At 42.4% G+C, this 17,720-nt stretch overlaps 1 protein-coding gene across 3 annotated transcripts in view; it reads right to left on the reverse strand.

The window, feature by feature from the left end:
- METTL17 (methyltransferase like 17) overlaps window positions 1-17,720 on the reverse strand; it is a 144,374-nt gene that overhangs the window by 19,072 nt on the left and 107,582 nt on the right. For all 3 annotated transcript variants that reach the window (XM_075319920.1, XM_075319921.1, XM_075319922.1), the window contains 5 exons: window positions 16,832-16,926; window positions 10,724-10,794; window positions 7,066-7,173; window positions 6,912-6,980; window positions 3,520-3,570 (listed from right to left, as the gene is read on the reverse strand). In XM_075319920.1, the coding sequence (XP_075176035.1) occupies window positions 3,520-3,570; window positions 6,912-6,980; window positions 7,066-7,173; window positions 10,724-10,794; window positions 16,832-16,926 (394 nt within the window). The remainder of the gene's footprint in view (window positions 1-3,519; window positions 3,571-6,911; window positions 6,981-7,065; window positions 7,174-10,723; window positions 10,795-16,831; window positions 16,927-17,720) is intronic.

Here is a 17,720-nt window from a genome sequence, read left to right on the forward strand (position 1 = left end):
CGTAGCACGCTGGGCAACTGTCTTCATTTGCTTACAAGTACTGCACATGTCTGAACTAGCAGTGAAATTAACCCCAGGACTCCAGGTCTGTACAATCTTATCATATCTACCCTCTAAACTCAAGAGACTCTGAACCTAAAGCATACCAGTATTAAATCTGAAACAAATCGTGCACTTAAAGCTCCAGTACCCTAATTGCACTTCAGCATTCAACTCCAAGCTGTATTTGCCGTGGCCTACCCACGAGAGACTGTGAAACATATATTCCGTATTGATTTGCTTTGTTCCTGCTATATTAAAGCAACTGTTATCCCCAAGACCGTGTCTGTGGACTGTCCATCAGCTGTGGATACTGTGTGGGGGTGGATAGCAGGGAACATCTGGGCCCTTACATTGTCACACAGGCAGATCTCACCAGCGACCAGTGACCAGACCCCAGCCAGCAGCGACCCGTGGAAGCGATGCTGCGCCTGGTAACTAAGGTAAATATCGGGTAACCAACCCGATATTTACCTTGCTTACCAGCGCACACTGCTTAGCGCTGACTCCCTGCACTCCTAGCCAGAGTACACATCAGGTTAATTACCCGATGTGTAGTCTGGCTATGTGTGCAGGGAGCAGGGAGCCGGCAGTGGCAGCGAGAGAGTGGCGGACGCTGGTAACGAAGGTAAATATCGGGTAACCAAGGAAAGGGCTTTTTGGTTACCCGATATTTACATTGGTTACCAACGTCCGCAGAAGCGGGCTCCCTGTTCACTGCACATTTAGTTGTTGCTCTGTCGCTGTCACACACAGCGATGTGCGCTTCACAGCAGGAGAGCAACAACTAAAAAATGGTCCAGGACATTCAGCAACAACCAACGACCTCACAGCAGGGGCCAGGTTGTTGCTGGATGTCACACACAGCAACATCGCAAGCAAGTTGTGCCTCAGCAGCGATGTTGCTAGTGATGTTGCTTAGTGTGATGGTACCTTTAGTTATAGTCTGACTCCGCCCCTTCTGTGATTAGCAGCTTCTGTCTATGGAAATGTGCACTGAAAGCCTGGTGTGGGCGGGGGCAGCTCTCAGAGCTCTGCTACATGGAAAATCTAAAATCTTTCACTGCGTCAGGACGGCTGCACACAGAAATATAAGTGATACATCATTGAACTCAGGGCCTCTTTGCCTACATCATGCTGCTCTCAGATGAGGTAGCAAAAACCTGCTGACAGATTCCCTTTAAACCTAATAAACTATAGTCTTGTATCCTGAAGTTACCTAAACCTATAGCTTCTTCTGGCACTCGGCCATTCTGGTTTAATTTTGAACTTCACCATCATATGCACGATATCAACCTCAACCTTGCCTACTGAAAACAGGAGTGCTGCAGAATATGTTGGCGCTATATGAAAAGAATGAAATACTTGTAGAGTATAGCACAATCTATGCAGCCTATTGGGTGCACACATTGGAATATATTTAAAAAGGTAAATGAGCCAGAATACTGGTGTAATTTGCAGAGTTTTAATGTTATCTGCATATTTTTTTACTTGCACCATATTTATGTGTTTTACATGAGTGTCTCACAAAGGGGCAACGTCTCACTGAAAATGGACACTGTTTGACAGAAAAGTGGTGTGACCTTTCATGTCACCCTGTGCACAAAAAAATGGACCAAATTTTTTTTGGAAATTTCTGGTGCAAAGTACATCAACTAAACCTAGAGTAGACAGTCTTAAAATGCATCCCATTTGTCAAGCAGAACAAACTATTATAATAAATCTGGCACATGTTAAGACTGTCTAATCTAATGCAATAATTCATCAAGCAGTCTTCATCAGGATTCTGGCATAAAGCTGCTTAACGTGTAGCCATCAAAGCAGGAGGAGAAAAGGGGTTAATGCCGTGCAATCCGCCAGAAAAAGATATGGAAATGTTGATTGATTAATAACTCTTATCAATGCATTGTTGATATTCTGGTCCTGAGGAAGAGGTTTCATACATCGAAACGCGTAGACCTATGGAATAAAAGAGTAATTAATCAATCAACATTTCCATATCTTTTTCTGGCGGATTGCACGGAATTAACCCCTTTTCTCCTCCTGCTTTGAAGACACAGCCACGTGGAGCCGCGGCAGCCGCCATTATCTCCTAATATCTGTGGTGGTTGTGACCCTTCACAATCTCATTTGGTGAGTGTATAATATTATACATTACGCGTTTATTTATCTGGTAAGACCCTATCAGTGCTTCTGTTTTCTAGCTTTATAACATGTAGCCATACAAGCCAAAAATGATTAATCATAATTGACACCTTAAAAGTGGTGTAAATTGCAACAGAAATGTATACCAGCCCTTGAATGGCGTACATTTCACACGAAGGTACACAGCAGTTGAAAAAGGGGCTAAATTCATTATTAAAGAAGCGCACACCCACCCTGATGAATTGGGTGCAAGTTTGCTCTGTCTAGGAATCAAACAGAATTGATAATTATGAGGAAAGGGGGAGAGTCAGCAAATGTGAATATACAAGCAGTAGAACGCGTCAGAACAGCACTGCATAAAATAGAAATCTAATAGATCCAAGGGTACAACTGGAAAAGCCATAGACTAAAACATATAGGTCTTGATTCATGAAGACCGATGATTTGATGAGGCAGCAGACAGGGGCGGGAATAGATAGCAAAACTCAACCACCTAATAGCTATTTTGTAGCTGCTATCAATCAAATAGCAGTGCATTGCTGGAACTTTACTTGCACATATTTCTGAAATAAAACCTCCAGTCTTAGAACAAAAGCTATGCTTACATTCAGCATCCTAGGGCCAGTATAGCACTGGCTTTACTTTATACAGTGTGTCCACCCATATCCTGTCCACCGCCATTGACTTAAGAACGGCGGCAGCTATAGGAATAGAAGTGGTGTCTAGGTATAGTAAAGTAGCCATGCGCTACACAATGAAACCACCTATAGCGCCACCTGGTGGAAAACAACGGAGTTAGCATTTTTATTTCGAAAACGGAACAAGAAAGAGAAAAAAAGTGAATTACAAAGTTATAGGGCATCATCAATTCAATACGAATCGACACCTTGCATACAGAAATGCTATGATATGAAACCCATGACCCCTCCAAAACATTGAATGCTGGTCACTCATATGGCGCTCATTTAACTTTGATGATCAAAGTGGCCACCGTCAGCTGCAATGCACATCTGGAATCTGGACAGCAAGTCGTTTTAACATTGCAGTACATATGTTGATTTTTTTTTAGCATTATTTAAGCACCATTTCGGGCAGTGTGCCTAAAAAATTACATGTGCATATACCCTTGAATGACAGTGAATGTTGACAAACAGATGCAGTGTGAGTTATGGAGAAACCAGCAGGATTTTAAATAGCATGCATAAAATGTTACCAATATTACAATATGCTGCAAAATAATGAAGTGGTCCAGTTTGCAAACGTTTCAGTGATTTACTGTATCTACACAAAACCTTTAAGTGAGCAGCAAATGTAACAAAGATTTATATTGCTTACAGGGGCAAACACACAAGCAGGACGGTGGTCCCAAACTTCTTTGTCACCTCCCTTTATAAAGAAAAAAAAAACAGCGTTTATGATGTGTGAAAAAAACATTAGTGAGCAAAATAACACATAAAAAAATGATTATATTTCAACTTACCAGGACCCATTATTCTCTGCTACTGTCATCTTACAGCACTGGGGTCCTGGCTCCACACTTCTGTATGGAGGTTGTGTGACCTCGCACACACCTCTCCGAAAATATAATAATACAATTACTTTCGAAAGATATTTTCTAAAGTGTGAATGTGAATTAAAGGGAATCTGTCACTAGGTTTTTGCTGCCCCATCTGAGAGTAGCAACGTAGGGACAGATTACAGTGATGTGACACTTACATTACCACATGCTGTAGTTTTGAGAAAATCACTGTATTATCTGCTGCAGCGCAACCAGTCCTCAGAATGTTGAGCGCTGTATAACTCTACCCACACCTCTAAATGGCAGTATTTTGTTTATACAGTGCATAGGCAGAAAGCTAGTAATCAGTGGAGGGGGCCGGGTAATATAGAACTCATGAATATGAAGGACTACATGGCAGCAGGTTTACTACTCCTAAGGCTGGGTCACACTAGCGTATACCATTTGATGTGAGGAAAATCGGATACAATATGCTAATGACACTCAGCTAAAACTATGCAGTTAGCATGAGCAGTGTGTCATCATACTGTGCTCAGGTGCGGAGAAAATGGAGAGATTAACCCTTCACCCCTGGGCGATTTTCCGTCTTTTGCTCCTCTTCTTCCAAGAGTCGTAACGTATTTATTTTTTCGTCAATCTTGCCATATGAGGCTTGTTTTTTGCGGGACGAGTTGTCTTTTTGAATGAAACCATAGGTTTTACCATATAGTGTACTGGAAATAAAAAAAAAATCCAAGTTCAGTGTAATTGCAAAATAAGTGTGCAGTTGCACGATTGTTTTTTTTTTTTATTTATTCACCATGTTCACTATATGGTAAAACTGATGTGTCGGTGTGATTCCTCAGTACGGTACGGGTTCCTAGATTCCAAACATGTATACTTTTACTTTTATGTAAGGGGTTAAAAAATTCAGAAGTTCATCCACAAAGAGTAGTGCTTTTGTTGCCATTTTCCAAGACCCGTAGGGTTCTCATTTTTCGGGATCTGGGGCTCCGTGATGTCCTAGCTTTTGCGTTATGAGCTGATGTTTGTAATTGTACCATTTTTGTACAGATGCTAGGTTTTGATCGCCTGTTATTGCATTTAAATAAAAAATTGTGCAACCAAAAAACATAACTTTGGTGTTTAGAATTTTTTCTTGCCATGCCGTGTACTGATCAGATTAATTGATTTTATATTTTAATAGATCAGGCATTTCTGAACTTGGTGATACCAAATATGTGTATAGTTTTTATTTTTTTTTAACTGTTTTAGTTTCATTGGGCAAATGGGGGGTGATTTGAACTTTTAGTTTTTTTTCATTCTCATATTTTTAAAAACTTTTTTTTACATTTTTTATTTATTTTACTAGTCTCCCAAGGGGACTTTATGGGTCAGCAGTCTGATCCCTAGTGCATTTCTGTTGATCAGAGCTGCACAGCTCTGATCAGCAAAAACGCACTGTTCCTTTAAGGCTCTGTGCCCACGTGTGCGTATTGCATGCAATTACGCTGCATTCTGCACCGCAGCGTAACTGCATGCGTCCTGCGTCCCCAGCACAATCTATGAAGATGGTGCATTATCCATGCGGCCAAATCGCTGCATTCTAAAAAGCAACATGTCACTTCTTTCGTGCGCTTTGGATGCAGCCCACGCTCTGTCTATGGTAGGGGCTGCAGATCGCATGAAATTGGTTTTCCACTGCATTCATTACGCAGTGTTTTGTGTGCTGTTCAAATCGCTGCAGAAATTTCTGCAGGGATAATGCAACGTGGGCAGAGCCTTAGAGATGCCAGTTTTTTGGCTCTTACAGGAAGGACGTAATGGTTGTGTCATGGCCCATCACATGACTTTGAGCTACCATGCCAACTATCGGCTCCTTGTGATTATGTCATCGGGCCTTCGATGGCAGCGGTAAACGGCGCGATCCCCGCTTCGGCCATTTCAATTGCGCCGTCACATTTTGACAGCGCAATCTAAGTAGCAAGCAGGCGCGGGTGGATTGCGTATCTACCCATGGCCGGAAGCCCCACATGTCTGCTGTTCAAATCAACAGACGAGTGGGGATAACCGCAGCAGCCACCAGTGATTACAGCGACACGACCGATGACGTACCAGTACGTCATTGGTCGTGAAGGCATTAATCTCTCCATTTTCTCCGCTGCCTACCTCTGTGTATGTTGCACTGAACTCAAATGAAGTACGTTCTTTCACACGCACCCATAGACTTGTATGGGTGTGCATGATACAACTTGCAGAGGAACTTGCAGCATGCTGCAATTGCTTTCTCATGCTGAATCAGCATGAGTAAAAAAAAATAACAGATCCGCTCTGCCTCATTGACTTACATTGGTCAGAGTGCAATGTGAGATTATCTAGCATTGCAGTTGTCCAATCTAAATGCTAATGTGAGTGAGTCCTTATAGTGATAATCTCCTGCTGAGAAAACAGAGTGAATTTATCAAAACTACAGTTTCTATCTTTATAATATGCGTCACTCAAATTAGGTAGCAAAATCTAGTGACAGATTCCCTTTCCGAAATAGTTTTATGAGCCACATTAAAAACACTGCTATCAATCTACAGCCTTCTCTCTCTCTAAGAATTTTGTGTAAAGGCCCAGTCACACACAACGACTTACCAGCGATCTTGAAAAGAATGCGACCTGATAGGGATCGCTGGTAAGTCGCTGTGAGGTCGCAGGTGAGATGTCACACAGTCAGATCTTACCAGCGATGCAGGAATGATACAGGTCGCAGTAGCGACCTGTATAACGAGGTGAGATGTCACACAGTCAGATCTTACCAGCGATGCAGGAATAATACCGGTCGCAGTAGCGACCTGTATAACGATCTTAGCAGTCACTGTGACCTTGTCACACAGTGCCAAACAGAGCGATGTGTCCTGCCCAGCAGGACATCGCCTTTGAAGAAAATAGCCTGGACCATTCTGCAACGACCGGTGATCTCACAGCAGGGGCCTGATCGCTGGTAGATGTCACACAAAACGAGATCGCTAGCGGGATCGCTACTGCGTTACAGAAACCGTGCCTCAGCTGCGATCTCGCTAGCGATCTCGTTATGTGTGACGGTACCTTAAGTGACATAACCAATGGCACATATAGGGATATAGATTATAGGTTTTCCCCTGCACAAAGGTAGCGGCAAATATGACCCGATTATAAAACCTAGATATATTTGCATTTTAGTAACATCCGAAGTGAAACTTGCCTTTAAAACTATGTCCCGAGCCTCCATTAAAAGCTGATGTCCTTCTCGAGTACCGTTTTCCACCAGCACCTTTAAAATCATGATGGAGAAAAAAAAATAATGAATTGTAATAAGTGAAATCCAGTGTAAAATGCAGTAGCTAATAGATACTAACCAGGAAGCCCCCTGTTTTCCTCCATAATGTCTGGATCACTCTCTCCCGTTCAGAAAAATTAGGAAGTTCATTTAAAGAGTACGCAGACACAACTAAGTCAGATTGTACCTGAAAAAGCAAAGCAGTCCAACCAAGCATTAATTTACCATAGCAGCAAACTCCATTCATGCAGAGCAGAAAAGCTGCCATTTCTCAAACATGTATTAAGTAACATCCCTTCTAATTTACCATGTCTGGACAGCCCATAGACTTTACACATCCGGACGATCCGCACTATACGCTGCACTAAGTAAACTGCTTGGACCAGAATGTGTGTGGCTGCTGCAGGGGGAGTTGGCTGTCTGACTGCCCATAGACAAGGGAAAGATGGTTTATCATCATCTCTGCCTTTCTGCTCACTGTACACAAAGTGCTGAACAAAGGGAACCAACAATAACAATGTTTCAATATACTATAAATGTCCCCCAATGGTATTTTAACCTCTTAACAATTGGCCGATTTTTGCGCGTTATGTTTTTTTTTCGCCATTCTTCTTCCGAGAGACGTAACGTTTTTATTTTTCGGTCAATCCTGCCATATAAAGGCTTGTTTTTTGTGGGACGGGTTGTACTTTTAAATGAAACCATGAGTTTTACCATATAATGTACTGGGAAAACAGCAAAGAAAAATCCAAATGCGGAAAAATTGAAAAAAAAGTGCGATAGCACTATTGTTTTTGGGATATTTTATTCACTGTGTTCACTATATGGTACAACTGATGTCTGGGTGTGATGCCTCAGGTCAGTGCGAGTTCGTAGACACCAAACATGTATATTTTACTTTTATCTAAGGGGTTAAAAAAAAATCAGAAGCTTGTCCGAAAAATGTTGTGTACGCTTTGCGCCATTTACCGCAACCCGTAAGGTTCTCATTTTTCAGGATCTATGACTCAGTGACGGCTTATATTTTGCAATCAAAAACAGGTTGTGAGAATGGACGCAAGTCAAAAAACCAAGGGATCCTCTTGGTTATCAGCACATGATATAATGAAAGACAGCGTCCCAGGGGTAATCTTCAGAAGACTCTTTATTTTGTCCAGACAGCAACGTGTCAGTGTACAATTGGGCTTTATCAAGCATGGGCTTATTTTTTGCGTCTTGAGCTGACGTTTTTAACCATTTTTGCGCAGATGCTACAATTTGTTAAATTACAAAAAATACAAAATGTTATTGCATTTTGCGACCAAAAAACGTAATTTTGACGTTTGGAATTTTTTTGCCCACTACGCCGTTTACCGATCAGATTAATTGATTTTATATTTTGATACATCGACCATTTAATTTTCAATGGGGCGAATGGGGGGGTGATTTGAACTTTTAGGTTTTGTTTTTAATTTTTCAGAACTTTTATTTAAACTTTACTAATACCCCTAGGGGGCTATATGGATCAGCTGTCTCATTCATTTCTCCCGATCAGAGCAGCACCGCTCAGACGGGGAGAAATGATCATCTCCTGTACCTGCAGTACTCGGCTGCTTCTTACAGGACCTTAGTCATGTGAGCTATAGGAGTCATCACATGACCCTGTGCTACCATGACAACCACCGGATCCACGTGATCAGATCACGTGACTTCCGGTATCGGCCTGTGAGTACAGATCTACCGCGATCACCGTTAATATGGCGCTATCACATCTTGACAGCGCCATTTAAGGGGTTAACAGGTACAGGTGGATAGCAATTCCACTCGTACCTTCTAGGCACACATATCAACTGTATAAATCAGCTGAGATGGGCACAGGTCCCCGCCTGCAGCCCGCAGCAGCTGGGTATTAACACTATGACCGCCAGGATGTAACTTTACTGCCCGTGGTTGTTAAGGGGTTAAAACTGTGTGAAATGCATGAAAAAATAAATAAAAATAGAAAAATAAATAGATAAAAGAAAAGAGACACTACAAGCCAAATAGCTATCCCTTGCCTCATGCAAGTCCAATATTAGTAATGAGCGAACCCGAACTGTAAAGTTGGAGGTTGTACCGGACAAATAGTGTCCAATGCTGAACTCCGACCATGGGCAACTCATGGAAGTCCGTTGTACAGTTCAAGTTCGGATGCCAACTAAAATCCGAGGTAATCTAAAGTAGGGATACAGAGATGCCGAGGAGCAGAGACACTACACTGCAACTTTAGGGTGCCAACCTTCGTGGTTAGGTAGAAGATAGTCTAGTGTTCAGCACCCCTTCCCTAACAGTCCTTCTAGTGCATTTTTCAAATCATTCTTGAACCATGCATACTATCTGCATCTGTGCTTGTATGTGTATACCTGTTTTTAATATATAGTGGAACCTTGGATTAAGAGTAACTTGATTTGAGAGCGTTTTGCAAGACAAGCAAAGCTTTTTACAAATTTGTAACTTGGTTTAAGAGCAATGCTTTGCAAGAAGAGCAAATACTCACCGTGCACACTTCCGATTCTGTCCTTTCACCACGCTCTGACCCACTCTGGAGGTAACTTTCTGTACATATGTACTATATAGAATATACCCTTGTACAGTACAGTATATACTATACAGCACATCTATCAATTTACATTTGTGGATACAGTAATGTACTTTCTGCTCTCCAGTACAGCACATTGCTTGTACTTTAATCTAATTGCCTGTGCAGTATTCCTACCCCACATTTGGATTATTTCTGCTCTTATTTTGGGGAGAATAGATTTGGGGTGTTATTTTGTGTATTCTACTAGAATATAGGTTGTCATATTTATACATCATTTTTTCTCTCTATAGTGCTTCTCCCACACACTAATAATTCCTATTGTAAGCTAACGTGCAGTGTACTTTGTTTTATATGCTTTTTACTGTACAGTATTGTGTATTAGTGTACAGTAACAATTTTATATGAATGCAGTACATTATTTTGTATTACTGTAATAAGTTTGCATAAATACAGTAAATATGTTTGGGTTGTGGAACGAATTGTCTGTATTTTACTTATTTCCTATAGGAAAGTTCGCTTTGATATAAGAGTAACTTGGTTTAAGAGCACAATCCCAGAACGAATTATGCTCGTAATCCAAGGTTCCACTGTATAAACTACTAAAGACTAAGATTTTAAGGGTTTTGTTTAGCCAACCCAAATCGCAAATGGTTCTTAGATAGGAAACAAGTGTGAAGAATTCCTTCAAACATTTGGAGTTCAGTTTCTGCAAGAACAGTTTGTAAGTAGAGAGGAGCGGAACCCTGGAAGCTCGGATTCTGCGGATTCAGCCGGACTTTAAAGTTCTGTTCTGGACCCGAACCTCATTGGAAGTCACTGATTGGCAGTTCAGCTCTCCGTCCACATACAACCAGCCATAAACAGAAGACTTCCAGGGGAGGGAGGCTGTTTTTTTTTTCTTTCTTTTTTTATTTGTACATGCTACATCCGATAATACTGATTTTACCCCCAGTGCGAGCCATTCAGAGACTACAAGCGGCTGTCATTGGCCACGAGTGGTTTGCCTACATATAGCACCCGAACACTGATTTATTTGTAAAGTCTGTATTTGGTATGAGCACCAGACTTTAGAGTTCGGGTCTGTTCATCTCTATATGTAAGCCCAGCTTGGCCGTGTCTCTGAGAATAAACAATGTTGGGCTGTGAGCAGAATGAGGTTAATAGTAAAAAGTCTTACCTTGGGTGAAACTGGCAAAAACTGTCTAAAATGAATGCCCGAGATGTGCATCTGACCCCTCTCTGACCCACCTGCTCAGGAACACAAAATAGAAAAGTTAATGGCTAGCAATAGTAATATTGTAGACTGTGAGCCCTCGTGGGCAGGGTCCTCTATCCTCCTGTACCTGTCTATGCCTTGTATTGTTTATGATTATTGTACTTGTCCCTATTATCTATATGCCTTTCACATGTAAAGCTCCATGGAATAAATGGCGCTATAATAATACATAATATTAACTATTTGCAGAACACCCGACTACTGTCATTGCAGAGTCAGCAGCTGCAGGGTTCAGGATATCATATACGGCCATATTCCCCAGAGAAGGAGCATATTATTATCCATTATTATATTTATTACCATCTCGGCCTTCCTAATCGCTGTATACACAGTGCTGAACAAGCTCTGTTTATGCAGAATAGGAGGCAGAAAAATTACTTCCACCTCCCAGGCCAGTATGATCGCCAAGCATCAGGAGGAAGCAGGAGCTGCTGGGTCTGCTCACCTGAATTTACCCTGTAACTGGGGCAGATGTGAGAGCCCTGTTACAGTGGAAATCAGCAATAAAATATATATGTCAATGCTGAAATACCCTCATACAAGGTCATTCATGATTTCATGGAGGCACAATGTGTGAAATATTTGGAAATTAGAGACTGGAGTAAAAGAAAAAAAAAAGAAACAAGAAAATGAACTCATTAGGATAGGAAGCAAATGTCAAATTAAATTTAGTAGCCTTTTTGTGGTTTTAAAAGAAAATGTTGAAAAATGTGAGAAACAGAAGCATATTTGTTATTACCCAGATATTGGCACAAATAATACGCAAATAAAAATGACATAAACTTAGGTCCCATGGATTGCAGATAAAAAGTCACAAATTATTTCACTATCCAAACAACACAAAATTTAGGAGCTCTTAAAACCGCATATATGAAAATGGAAATATGTTTGGGACTGAAAATATTGAAAGAATTAAAAATAAATCTATACTAACACAGAAGGATTATACAGGTTGTCTGGCCTCATAAGGAAAGTCTGCAGTCACTATGTGTCCATCTGTCTGCAGGCTGCAGAAGCATATAGTGACAGTGTGTGATGTGCACACTGTCACGATTTCCATGTATTCCATATGCAATTGGGCGGTAACATGACCTCTTATATGCATTTTGCATACATGTGGTCAGATTCCCACTAGTTACCTGCACTTCTCTCATTTCTCTTCTATTGAAAGAAGTCAGATGAGACTAGTCTTCATGTGACTCCAAGCATGCAAACTGCACATGCAACAACCACAAAGAAAAGGCGATCAGACATCCAATTGCAATTTAAATATATATTTTTATTAGTGCAAGTGCATGGCCTGGAAAAAGGCATACACAGAGGGCATACAACGGTGGTGTCAATCAATCACAATCGTGCTGATATTGCTGATAATACCACTGGTGGTGGAGAGTGTCCGGGGAACCCAGCAGACAATGATAATGACCTCCATATTCAATCCCCTACCATGGGGTATAATCCACATATAACTGTCTAGGGTTTCCACAGAGACACCCCACCATCAGGTGGCCAAACCAATCATGATACTCATAATAATATGTATATACAGCCCACCATAAACATCATAGTACACTCACCGGAGCCCCCCACCCGACGGACGTCAGTTTCGGCGGATGCCTGCGTCAGGGGTGGTGCCATACAACGGAAATGTGGTGATATAAAATGAGACCCGGAGCCAATCAAAAAAGCGGAGACCAGCGATGACGTATGAGCGTCCATAGCAACCGAACACCCCGCTCCCGGCCACGTCAGGGGACAGCACCGCCCACCCAATCACGTGGTTCTCACATGACCGGGGGGATGACACCGCCCCCAAGACACAGCCAAGGAGCCGGGGAGACGCCACTACCAGCGCGCACACGTACACCGCTGTCACCATATATTTAGAGCTATTCCGGCTCACATATCATCGGACCACTTGGCAGCACACCAAGCACTGGTGATCAGCGGTCACGCGCGAGCATCCACAGCAACGCAGCCACCCAATATCGTTATCTGGCCAAAGATAATGTATGAAAGGGAAGTATTTAAGCAACTTAATAATGGTACTTGCTATAGAAGAATAACTTTCAATCCCTTAAATACATTTTCTGGCCAGTTGAGAAAGATCATAGATATTGCTGTAACGAATAATGTTATTACTAAAGATCTGGCTTCAGCACTGTGGGTGGCGGAGCCCGTGGCCCCCACCTTGTACCTACTGCCCAAGGTTCACAAAAATATGCTAAATCCACCGGGTAGACCTATTGTGTCAGGTAGGGGCAATTTCTTGGAACACATCAATAAATGGATTGAGTCAATTTTGCATCCATTTGTTGAGGGATTACCCTCCTTTATTAAGGACACGGGTGATTTCCTGAGAAAAGTGGACGGATTATACATTGAAGAGGACACATGGATGGTCACAGGAGACGTTGAGTCTCTATATACGAGTATTCGCCATGTGGACGGTCTTGCAGCAGTTCACTTTTTTCTGAGTACCTCCAATTTGCCCACAGCCTTCATTTCTTTAGTTATGGAACTCTTGGAGTTTTCCTTAACTCATAATTATTTTGTGTTCAAGGGGTCCTTCTATCTACAGCTCCAGGGAACAGCGATGGGGGCATCTTTTGCCCCCTCCTATGCCAACCTGTTCCTGGGGCTGTGGGAGAGGGACTTCGCCCTGCCAGATCTTGAGTCGTCGATGGGCCGCGTCCTTTTATGGACGCGGTACATCGACGACATTTTCTTGATCTGGCAGGGCACTGAGTGCTTATTGGAAAAATTCATGTCGACACTCAATAAAAATGATAAGAACATCAAGATTACGTACCAATACAACATGAGCGCTGTGGACTTTTTCGATGTCTCAGTCAAAAGGGATGGACAGAATATGCTACAAACTGACATATTCAGGAAAGCTACTTCCTCCAACATGCTGCTGCATGCGTCTTCGGCACATCCTCAATATATGATTAACTCGGTTCCGACGGGACAGTTCCTGCGATTACGTAGGGTCTGTTCCGTCGATTCCGAGTTTGAACATCGTGCTCAGGAATTAAAAGCTAGATTTCTAGAACGGGGATATAGCAATCGGGCCATCAAGCGGGCCTATAATAGGGCAAAACATGCGTCTAGGGACACCTTGCTTTATACTCCAAAAAAATCTCCAGGTCTGGAACCTTTGCGTTTTGTTACCAATTATCACTCTAGATTTCCTCAAATGAGGAAATGTTTAGAGAAAGCATGGCCGATCCTGATGACGGATCCAATTTTATCTCGAGTCCTACCACAGAGACCACTTATCTCAATACGTAGATCCAGGAATTTACGAGATATCTTGGTATCCAGTCATTATGAGGTGGCAGATACAATTCCATCATTTCTTGATATGAATAAACGGAAAGGTGGTTCCAGACCTTGTGGACAGTGTGTGGCATGCACGAATATGGAACGATGTGACAATTTCACGAATTCAGTAGGGACAATGACCTATCAAATAAAGAAATCTATCACTTGCACTACTAGTGCAGTGATATATTATGCTGTATGCCCCTGCCCCAAAATTTATGTGGGGCTAACCACACGCCCTTTAAAGCTTCGGGTAAGGGAACATGTCAATGGAATCAATGCTGCCATTAATGAAACTGATGTCTCGTGTTTAAAAACATTACCGAAACATTTTAAACTATATCATCAATGTAATGGGGCACTGTTGAAATTTCGGGGCATTGATTCCATTGAAACCAATATTCGGGGCCGGAGAATTGGCACTGATTTGGCACGCCTGGAAGCCAGATGGATCTGGACATTAAAAACTTTACATCCTCTTGGTTTAAATGAGAATATTGGTTTTGCTGCGTTTTTATGATCACTTGCCATGTAATATTAATGTTGTTGATTTTAATTATCTCTATTTTATTTTTTGTATAGTTATTTATCCCGATGAAGCCACACCACGATTGGTGATTGATGGAAGCTATTTTCTAAAAAAATCTCACATACCTTATGATTATTTCATATGACCTAGCTGTGTGTACATACTGTGCCTATCTCTATTGAATAAAATTGACAAAACAGTGATTTTCTCATGTTATATATTGATAAATTTTGTTACTGTTCTTCAGCATCCTAGATTATGTATATCGATAGGATGTTCCATCTTTGTTGTTGATATATGCAAAATACGGATATGGGACATTATGTATATTTGGTGTTGTTGATATAGGGCACGAATTTGTGATATTATACAATTATTGGGGTGTTGACATGTACGCATGCGCGTCCGGTGGTGGCGTGGCCCCCGCATCTTTCACCGTGTCTGCGTGGGTGGTGTCGTCCTCCCGATCATGTGGGATGCATGCTCGGGCGGGCGATATCTGGCTCTTGACGCGGTGGGGGATGGTTGGAGGGCTCCGTCACTGTGGGTGCTCATGCGTCGCTAAGTGTCACCATCTTTGATCATTGATATAGGTTGAGGCCTATTCACTACGTTTTAGGATATGTGACAATTATGCCAACAATTTATATATGGGTAGGCTTATTTGTTATGTGCACAATTGGCTTAGGTTGATGTTATTGATATCCTGTACTGTATTATGCACTGGAGACTTTTGTGAATGTCACACATGTATATTTCTGTGGCAATGCCCCCCCCCCCCCCCAGGGGTTAGTGGGGGTGATTTTCTTGCCGGGGAGAGTGATGTACTATATGTGGAAACTAAATTGATTATCCAATCTCTGTCTCCACAGTGTAGGATATTATAATAATATATATTTATTGTAAAATAACGGCAGTAATATTATTAGATATATACATACGATTGTTACGATGTTGTGTTATTCTAAACACTGGTGTCAGCGAGCTGCGCGTGCGTGTGGGCAGTGACGTTCCCCTGACTTCCCGGCTGTGTCTTGGGGGCGGCGTCGTCCTCCCGGTCATGTGATGTCCGCGTGACTGGGTGGGCGGTGCCGGTCTCCTGACGCGGCTGGGAGTGGGTGGCTGCGTTGCTGTGGATGCTCGCGCGTGACCGCTGATCACCAGTGCTTGGTGTGCTGCCAAGTGGTCCGATGATATGTGAGCCGGAATAGCTCTAAATATATGGTGACAGCGGTGTACGTGTGCGCGCTGGTAGTGGCGTCTCCCCGGCTCCTTGGCTGTGTCTTGGGGGCGGTGTCATCCCCCCGGTCATGTGAGAACCACGTGATTGGGTGGGCGGTGCTGTCCCCTGACGTGGCCGGGAGCGGGGTGTTCGGTTGCTATGGACGCTCATACGTCATCGCTGGTCTCCGCTTTTTTGATTGGCTCCGGGTCTCTTTTTATATCACCACATTTCCGTTGTATGGCACCACCCCTGACGCAGGCATCCGCCGAAACTGACGTCCGTCGGGTGGGGGGCTCCGGTGAGTGTACTATGATGTTTATGGTGGGCTGTATATACATATTATTATGAGTATCATGATTGGTTTGGCCACCTGATGGTGGGGTGTCTCTGTGGAAACCCTAGACAGTTATATGTGGATTATACCCCATGGTAGGGGATTGAATATGGAGGTCATTATCATTGTCTGCTGGGTTCCCCGGACACTCTCCACCACCAGTGGTATTATCAGCAATATCAGCACGATTGTGATTGATTGACACCACCGTTGTATGCCCTCTGTGTATGCTTATTTCCAGGCCATGCACTTGCACTAATAAAAATATATATTTAAATTGCAATTGGATGTCTGATCGCCTTTTCTTTGTGGTTGTTGTATGCTATGCGATTTATCCAAGGTACTTATATGCCACGTACCATTAACATAATATATATTGAATATAAATTGGTAATTTCATGATGGTGGTGTGTATGTTGAAAAGTATAATTGTTAAACTGCACATGCAGTCAAGTGACAGCCCACAGGGGGACCTTGACAGTGTGCATGTTGCACATTGTCACAATTCAGCAGTTTGCAGTCACATAGTGACTGCAAATTTTTCTTCTGAAAAGGCACAATCCCTTTAAGAATGAAGTCAAAGCATATTACCCTTTAATACCAGTTCACTGAGAGTATTCATTGATGCAGAGGAATCGACACACATATATTCTTTGAGAGTTTTACCCCATATTTCATGGGCCGCCCTACAAAACAGAAAAAACACAGCTGACAAATATGTTGCTTAACACTTTACTACATTTATTTAGTGTCAATTAAATAGGAGCTGCTCCTGAAACTACACAGTACACAGAGCGTAGCTGCTCCTGGAACTACACAGTACACAGAGCAAATATAAAAATATTCTTTATTGTAACAATGATTAAAAGGACAAAAAAGGGGTGCAGTAACAGGACAGTGGACAAGGTGGCGTACCAATGCGGTGAGGGAACAAGCATCCGGCTGTAATAGTAATAGCACTATGCAGCTTAAAGTGGAATAGATATAAAACAAGCCACAGAACAGTCGGTCAGAATACAAGACCTTATGGCCAAAAGACACATCCAAAAGGCAAATGTGCAAATAGTAATAGACCGGAGAAAGTTCTTACTCACCGCAGAAATGGCGCCAGGTCCCTCCTATGCACGTTTCGGCGCTAGCCCACGTGGTGATGACGCTCCCGTCCCGTCTGAGCATTGTATTGGTGAGTACAATGCGCATGCGCCGAACAACATGACCCGATTGGTTGAGGCGCTGTATTTTGTGTCTTACTCTGCCGATATGACGCCACGCCCCCCTGACGAAGGCTAGCGCCGAAACGTGTGTAGGAGGGACCTGGCGCCATTTATGGAGGATGAGGATTTTATCACACGATGGGAAGAAGTGTGTACTACTAGTTCCCTTCAATTGATTGATTTACTTATTGATTTGGGTGGTAAAACTATTACAAGTCTTGAGAAAGAAATAGATGAAGATTTTAGTAAACTAAAAAGCATTTCTG

This window comes from Anomaloglossus baeobatrachus, chromosome 1, assembly GCF_048569485.1.
Source record: "Anomaloglossus baeobatrachus isolate aAnoBae1 chromosome 1, aAnoBae1.hap1, whole genome shotgun sequence".
Lineage (NCBI taxonomy): Eukaryota > Metazoa > Chordata > Amphibia > Anura > Aromobatidae > Anomaloglossus > Anomaloglossus baeobatrachus.